This window comes from Cinclus cinclus, chromosome 9 (assembly GCF_963662255.1).
Source record: "Cinclus cinclus chromosome 9, bCinCin1.1, whole genome shotgun sequence".
NCBI lineage: Eukaryota > Metazoa > Chordata > Aves > Passeriformes > Cinclidae > Cinclus > Cinclus cinclus.
Window position 1 is genome coordinate 28,842,663 of NC_085054.1, and position 8,472 is coordinate 28,851,134.

Consider the following 8,472-nt stretch of genomic DNA (forward strand, 5'->3'; position numbering starts at 1 on the left):
ACAGTGCCTCAACAGATCTGCGACATTTTCCCTTGCCTTAGGAGACTTTGGGAAAAACTTGTTTTCTGTATTATTAAATGGAAATATTTTTTGAAGTCCCCATCCTACTGTAAGAAAACATCCCTCAGTTCTCCCCAACAGCAGCATAAGCTACAGAAATTCTTCCAGGGCCCTGTAAGTCTGTAAGCAGCAAATTGGGCTGCAAATTCCACAGAAACTGGAAGTTTGTTGACAAATTCATAAAAAAAAAAATACCAACACCATGTCCACACTGGATCTGGCCACAGGATCCCTCCCTGTGGGACTTGTGTGACAGGTGAGGATCAGGGTTCTGTGAGGAATCAATTGCACATCAATAAAGCCCACATTTCATACTGGGAGGTGGATGGGGGTCAGCCCCACCCAGGGGCTGCGGGAGAGGCCTGGAGCAGGGAACCAGGGGTTTATCCTGCTTCTTGCCAGAGGCACACCTAGGGGCCAGCCTGGCAGCTGCTCATCCCAGGACAGCCAGGTTGTCCCACCCTGGGGCTGCCAGGAGCTCAGCCATGTCTGCCTCTGTGGCTTTCTGGAACTCTCCAGGAGCACTGCTGCTCCCCTCAGCCAGGCTCTGCACACCAAACTCCCTCTGGACTCACTGCCAAGTGTTGTCTGCACTGTGAAGTTCTTCATCTCCAAAATCCACCACCAGTCACCGCTGGCACGGATTTGGTGAGAGAATAAATTCTGTGTGCCAAGGTTGTGAGATCCAGGGTACATAACACCAGGAAGGGTTCCTACCCCTGTTCCCCTCGGGAACTCCTGCTGTGGGATGCTGCTCCCTGTACCCTGCAGGGTTGCAGTGGGAGGCAGTGCTTCTCCTTCGCCCCACTGCCCTGTGCTGAGCTGAGGGGCTGCTCCAGCACCCTTGGGTTTCTGGGCTGAGCACAGCACTCGCTGCTCCCAGCACCGCTGAGCACAGCCCAGCCCCAGTGCTGCCTCACACCCCCCTCTTCTCCTGTGGGTTTGCAGAAGGCCCCAGCATAACACTACCTGTGACGTGGTAGATCAGTGCTGACAGCATCTGACAGGCTCAGTCTGCCAAAATATTGACTGGCCCAACAGATTTTCCCAGTTGACTCCTATTCCAGCTGTCTTCCTGATTTTCTGTCCCTCCTTCAGCACAGCTAGCCCGCAGTCACCATCAGAAAAATGACACAGACATTGTTTGGGCAGTCAGCTCGTATCAGGAGCATGGATTTCATCGAATTCTGTTTGCTGACATTCAATCACTTGTCACCGAGCAGGCAGCAGGCACTCATATGTCACAGTCACATCCCATCGCCAGCCCTGTCACTCGCACGCCACCGCCCCGCTCGTGGAAATGTTCACTTCCCTGCTGGATCCTTGCTCAGAGACTGCAGGGTGCCTGGGGGCTGCTGGCGGTGAGCTGGGGCCCTGCTGCTGCTCAGTACTGAGAACATTCCGAGGGCACCAGTCAGCCCAGTCTTCCAGAAACGAGAGCATTTTTCATTTTTCCGGCAGCTTCTGCCCACGGACACTCAGGCTGGGCACCCCACCCTGGGCTGCAGGGAGCAGCAGGGCTGGGGAGCAAGGCACCACGGGTGGAAAAACCCATAAAAACCTATGCCTGGGATGGGGACGGGAGTCCTTGATGTCCCCGGTGTTAAATTGGTTGGGGTTTTTTGTTGTTTGCTTGGGGGGTTTTTTTGTTTGTTTTTTTGTTTGTTTGTTTTTTTGTTTTTTGTTTGTTAGTTTGTTGTTTTTGGGGTTTTTTTTAAAGAATAAATTATAATATGAAGCAGCAGATGAAGCTGCTTCCACTGAGTACAGTGTATTATCTCTGACCAACTTGGACCCTTCCGAGTTACTGCCAGGCTGAACCCTAAAGCATCACCCCAGGAAGAGCCTTCACAGCACAACTCCCTTGATTTCTGCCCGTGCTCAGCAGCAGCTGAGCTGGTTGCTGTAGCCACAGCTGCTGCAGGTGTGTGACAACTCTCACAAACGATGCCTTGGGTTTCAGCTTTTTCCAGGCATCACCTACACTCTCTACAAGCTCCGGCTCTTCCTCACCTGCCATCAGCCCGCACCCGGCACGGCAGAGGAGGAAAAGGATTTTCGGGCTGTGGTTGCCATGCCCAGGTCAGCATCTGCTCCAAGGGACGAGTTTCAGCTCCCAGGGTGTCCCTGCCCCTCTCAGGCTATGCGGGCGCTCCCTGGCCGGCTCCTCCCGTGCCCGCGGTGATGGCCAGAGGGCCGGCACGCCGTTCATTGCCTGTGAACCCCTGGCTGGTACACCACAGCCCCCCGGAGGGTCAGGACGGTGGGAAGGGCCTCTCAGCATCCCAGCACTTCCATTTTTTCCGTTTTTTTTTTTACCCAGCAAAGCAGGAGAGGGCGCTGCGGTTCCCAGCTGCGCAAAAGCTGCTCTGCAAGGGCGGTAAAAAGCGAGTCCAAGGTCCTAAAAGTCTTGGGGAGCCTTTCCCACCGACAGCTCACAAAGTCTGATAGAACCAGAGTTAGAAGGGACCTCAAAGCTCATCTCGTTCCACCCCTGCCGTGGGCAGGGACGCCTCCCACTGCCCCCGGCTGCTCCCAGCCCTGGGACCACCATAACCCTTAGGAGGGACGTGTCACCCCAGAGCAGCTGCCAGCAGGAACAGACCCACAGTATAAGTTGGTACAAGCGAAGCTCAGAACTTCCCCAGGCCAAGGAGCAAATAAACAAGTGTGAAAGGCACAATGAGGGCTATGTCTGCGGGTACAATGCAGAATTGCCCTGTATTATTTTCACATTGCCAATAAATAATTGCCTTTATGTAGAACAAGAAAAGTCAAAGCGATATTCAGTGCTGCTGGAGATGTAAAACTAATCCTTAAAAAGGCACTTATGGCTGTAGGAGGCCCTGTATAACTCCATTCTTACCTCCACTCCCTTGCCAGCCGTCCTCTGCTTTCCCAGATGCTTTCTGGGACAATAAATGCAAAGCTAAGTCCCAACTCCAGAGAAATCTGATTGTAAAATAGTTTTAAAAGATTGCCACAGCATGGTGCTTACACAAAGGTCTTTCAAAACAGAGAAGAGTAATGTCCAGGTGAGACAAATATAATAGATTAAAACTCCCCTGGTTTTGACAAAATAATCTTGAAAATTCTGCATCTAAATTTAGGATGAAAATTGAGAAAACACCTAAGAGAGTCTGACCTGGTGGCATTGGGACAATAGGTGTCCCTGGTAGTGGCCAGGCTCACCAGCTGCACACAGGCACAGGCAGGGAGGTGCCAGGGGAGCTGCTGCCCTCGGGGCCGGCCCAGACCTGGCTGTGCCTCCGGAGATGGCACCGGTCACCAGTGCCACTGCCCCAGGGCCACCCCAGGCTGGTGGGGCGGGCACCGTGGCCAGCCAGAACCAACAGCAGAGCCCACGGCTGCCCCTGGGCCTCGTGGCATCCTCAGCACGAGGTGGGGACAGGCAGTGCTGGCAGACGGTGGCTGTTGGGGCACCATCAGGAGCAGGACAGACAGACAGACAGCAGGGCAGTCGCCAGTGGCCGTCCCTGTTTGCTGCCCCTGCCCCGGCAGTGTCACAGCTGCCACACTGCCAGCTCCTTACAGCACTTCCAGGGGGGCAGCCAGAGGAGCCAGCTCCAGCCTTCCTGTGGGGCCAACACGGTCATAAAGGGACAGAGAAAACAAGAGGATAACCTTAAAATCCAACGGGTGTGTATTTAGCAAACTGATTATTTATTTTCCTGCGCTATGGATGCCTCTGCCCCTGTCAAAGCCAAGATGTTAAATTTTCACAGTGTATTATAAATCATATACAAAAAGAAGAAAAGCAGTGACCTTGTGTTGTGTGAAGAGAACACATTTTGGGGGAACAAAATGAAACCAAGCCCCGAGCGAGGGCTCGATGGGTTCGGCGCTTCCCCCTCAGTTCATAAGTGCATCATGGACTCGAACTCGTCGATGCGCTGTTTGGTGTTTCCTTTGCGGATCCTCCGGTAGGAGATTGTGTTGTATCTGGAATAGCTGTGTCTGGAGATGTCGTTCTTCTTCCCCAGGCCGGGCTGCTCCCCAGCTTTCTCCAGCGGGGAGTTGCAGCCGGGGCTGCCTGGGGGCGATGCCTGCTTGCCGCTGTCCGGCAGGGACCCCTCGCTGTTCTCCTTCTTGATTTCAATCACCTGAACTTCATCCTCTTCTGTGTCCTGCTCCTCCTCCTCCTCCTCCTCCTCCTCGGCCACATTCGCTCGGGGCTCGGCGCTGCCCGGCAGTGTCTCGGTGCTCATCCCCGCTGTGCCACCCGGCCCTGCGCGACACCGGGGACAGGGGGACAGCGGGTGAGGGACACCAGCTCCTGTCCCCAAACTCGCCATCCCTGGCATGACACAGGGAGCATTGCACAGCCAGGCTGGACCTCAGCACCTGGGCTGCCCGGGGACACTCTGGGGAGATCCCTGGGCCCCTAAAATCATCCCTTACTGGGAAGGGAAGGGAAGGGAAGGGAAGGGAAGGGAAGGGAAGGGAAGGGAAGGGAAGGGAAGGGAAGGGAAGGGAAGGGAAGGGAAGGGAAGGGAAGGGAAGGGAAGGGAAGGGAAGGGAAGGGAAGGGAAGGGAAGGGAAGGGAAGGGAAGGGAAGGGAAGGGAAGGGAAGGGAAGGGAAGGGAAGGGAAGGGAAGGGAAGGGAAGGGAAGGGAAGGGAAGGGAAGGGAAGGGAAGGGGCTGTTCTGCATTCAGTGCCCAGCTGAACCCCCGTGGGACCTGTCCCTCGCTCAGCAGTGGCCACCCCGGCTGCAGTGGCCATCTCCCATTTGCCCTGTTTGGCACATCTCTGCGGTTAATGATGCCTTAGTGTTGCAACAAATGGTCTATTCAAGGTTTTGCCTGTGGGGTCCAGAGTATTAATTAGACTAAATTGGTTGGGTACTAAAAAGCTGCCTGCAATTTCGAGATAAAGTGCTGTGGTTGCAGGGCGGGTGCAGGGGGTTCGTGAGTGATCCTTCAATAGGTTTTATTGTGTGCTCCTAAAGCAGCACAGCTGGAATATGGATGTCAGCTCTAAGTGGGAAAGCCTCCATCGCTATTCATCTCCTCACAGCCTCAGCAGTTGCTATGAAATATTAATTTGCCCATGACAAATGTTTGGATATTTTTCCTTTTGTTAATGGAAGCAGGCTTTGCTTGCAGGGCACAGCCCATGGCTCATTTAGAGCCTACTTCAAAGCTCAGGGCAGAGCATCACCAGCAGCTCCCAGTCCAGCCACCCTTGTCCCACCACTGCCAAAGCCAACAAGGCAGGAGGAGCCAGTGGTAGGAGATGAGGAAAGGAAAAATGCCTAGAGCCCCCCTTGGAGAGACGTGGCTGTTCTGCTCTAGTCACAAACCCCAAAATACTCCTCCTTTTGGAGAAGTGGCTGCACTTTGCACAGTGAATTAAATATCTTCATTTCTCTATATACTCTACATTTTTAACTCTTGACCAGGACTGGCAGTGACCCCCCTGCAGCCCCTCTCACCACAGGAGGTGGCTGAAACTCCAGTCTTGGCCCCTGCTCATTTCCACCATTTTCACCCAGCAGAGCAAGACCCAGGAGCGGGAGCTCAGGAGACCAATTTTATATGGATACTTGAGCATTGGGGGATTCAACACTTGGTGGATCAGGCAGGAAAATAATTTGGATTTTATGACCACCAGCAGCCTCACGAGGTTCTCCTCTGAGCATGGAGCAGAAGATAGAGTATCCCCCAACCTCATGAGGCTGTTGGGGGCTTCTGGCTGAAGACCCCACAGTGCTTGAATACCCCATGGTCATTGAGATATAAAACCTCAGGAAGATACCAGCTGTGGTTTCCAAGCTGCAGCAACTCACAGGTGAGAAATGAGTCACTGCTCTCTGGAATAGAAGGGTCTGACCCAATTAAACAAAAATGATAACCACCTGTAGTCTCTGCTGCACATCAGGGAAACCCCACATCAGATGGCAATTTCCATTACCTTCCCCTGATCCCTGGCCATTGGTCCCTGTGTCCTGGATATCCACTGCTCCCTGCTGTAATGTCCCAACGCTCTCCTCTGGCTTTTCTTGGGAAACACAAAGCACAAGACATGGGCTGATGGAGCAATTAGTGATGACAATCAGGTTTTAATGGATGCAGATCAGCAGATTTTCAGAGCAGATTTAGAATTTCTCATTTCTTTAGTTATGAGCTTTTGATTGCATCCCTCAAATGTGTCCCAGACTCTGAAATACTCCAAGTCACTGTTACAGCGACATCAGATTAGGAATTTTGGCTAACACACAGCACATCCCGTTATTCATGAGGCTATCGATAAACCAGAACTTTTCTCTCCCAGCACTCAAAGACAGGCAGCCCTGTACAATACCTTGACATCGCTTCTCTCCGGCAAAATTCTCAGGAGTGATGTCCTCTGCCAATGAGTTTCTGGTTTCCTCCAGGCTTTCCTTTGCAGGTGAAGTGTCAGGGCTCATGTCCGCATTTGCGTATGGGACCGTCCCAACAGATTTTGGAATTTCTTCGATGCCCCCGGTGACCTGGAGCGGGCCGTCCTCCCGGGGAAGGCTCCCGTTGCACGCTGGCATGGTGGCAGCTGCGGGCACTTCTTCTGTCATGCTGAGGGCCGTGCCGTGCCCCAGACTGGGGCCCTGCTCCTCGGCCCCGCTCCTGCCCCGGGGTGGGCAGCTCCTCCTCACCCCTCCGCCCCGGGCGTCTCCCCTGCGCAAGTGGCCCTGGCGCGTCCCCTGTGCCCAGGGCTGCAGCATCCGCTGTGCCCAGGGCTCGCCAGCCCAATCAGCACCTCCCCTGCGAGCCAGGCTCTGCCCGTTGCATAATTAAATGCACCATTATAATTTACATAAACAAACAATCTGAAGCAAGGAAGCTTTTGTGCTGGCCTGGAGAGAGGGGGCCGTGGGCATGTCAGCGCCCAGGAATAAACAGGAGTTTGTGCTCTGGGCACAATGGCTCTTTGTGTCCCCGCTGGTCACAGGGACAGCCATTGTTCTGACCCCTAATCCCCGGAGGGTGACCACCTTCCCCAGAGCCTGCCACCTAACCCGCTTAACATTCCCCATCGGGTTTGCCAGGGAACCTCACGGGGAACCTTGCTGGGGATGAACCTGGCCAGGGATAAACCTGGCCAGGGATAAACCTCACCAGGGATGAACCTGGCCAGGAATAAACCTCACCAGGGATAAACCTGTCCAGGGATGAACCTCAACAGGGATGAACCTCTCCGTGCAGAAACCCGGCTGGGGATGAACCTGGCCAGGGATGAACCTGGCCAGAGATAAACCTCACCATGGATAAACCTCACCAGGGATGAACCTCACCAGGGATGAACCTGGCAGAGGATGAACTTCAACAGGGATGAACCTCACCATGCATGAACCTCACCATGCCCTGGGGTACAATGGGTGCATTTTGCCCTCTGAGGAGCAGCCCCACTGGTGGGACAGGCACAGGCCCTGCATACAGTGTGATGTGATTCTGTCCACGCTGTCCACGCTGTCCACCCATGCCTGGCCACGCGCCCTGGACAGCCAGCACTGCACAGAGGGGCCGTGGCTGCCCCTGGATCCCTGGCATTGCCCAAGGGCAGGTTGGACATTGGGGCTGGAGCAGCCTGGGACAGTGGGAGGTGTCCCTGCCATGGCAGGGGTGGAGCAGGGAGAGCTTTAAGGTCCCTTCCAACCCAACCCATTCCATGATTCTCTCAGACCTAAGGCTGGCAGGATCGACGCTGAAGTATTTTGCAGAGGGAAGCTGGAGAATCACCCAAGCAGCACTGGGGCATTTCTGACCACAACTGAACTCGCCTCAATCTTGGTGCCCAAAGCCAGCCTTATGTAACAGTGTCAACTCCTGCTGTGAATGACATTCTGTGTTTGTACAAACATTTCTGGTATCTTTGGACTTTAGAGTTTGGAAATCCTTTTGTCGAGTTCAGCCCCTGATTAGAAATGGACCCAAAGACTTCTCTTGAGTTTGTGTCTCTAAATCAACAAGTTTTTATTATTGTTTTAAAATTAGTTTGGTGTTATTGATTTATAAAATCCATCCTTTGCTGGAAAACTTTGTCCAAGAAAAGCGAATGATAAGGTTTGAACGTGAGCTGACAATGTGCAGAGGTTGGTGCCCTCAGGAGGAGAGGCTGAGTGCCCAGCAGGGTCTGGTGACTGGAGAGGAGAAGGTTCCTTTCAATTATCACAGAATCACAGAACCATTTGGGCTGCCCCAGCAGCCCTGCAGGATTGCAGAAGGAAAAGGCGGCTGTGGGCTCTTCCCATGGCACGCAGCTGTTTGCAAACAGTTGGGCAAAACCAGCTCTCAAGGGCAGGGAAACTTTCTTTCTAACCCCAGGGGATGGATTCCTGCCTCTTCAAGCTTTTAAGAATGAAAAAGCTTTATTGTGTCCAATCTGGTGTGGCACGGCCACAGCTGGATGTGACA

The 8,472-nt window shown here is 53.6% G+C and overlaps 1 protein-coding gene across 1 annotated transcript; it reads right to left on the reverse strand.

Moving 5' to 3' along the window:
- Positions 1 to 3,729: 3,729 nt before the first annotated feature.
- Positions 3,730 to 6,632, reverse strand: ERMN (ermin). The gene is made up of 3 exons (XM_062498535.1): positions 6,386 to 6,632; positions 5,996 to 6,082; positions 3,730 to 4,309 (listed from the first exon to the last, which is right to left on the reverse strand). The coding sequence occupies exons 1-3, from the start codon at positions 6,630 to 6,632 to the stop codon at positions 3,939 to 3,941; spliced, it is 705 nt and encodes a 234-aa protein (XP_062354519.1). The 3' UTR covers positions 3,730 to 3,938.
- Positions 6,633 to 8,472: the final 1,840 nt, after the last annotated feature.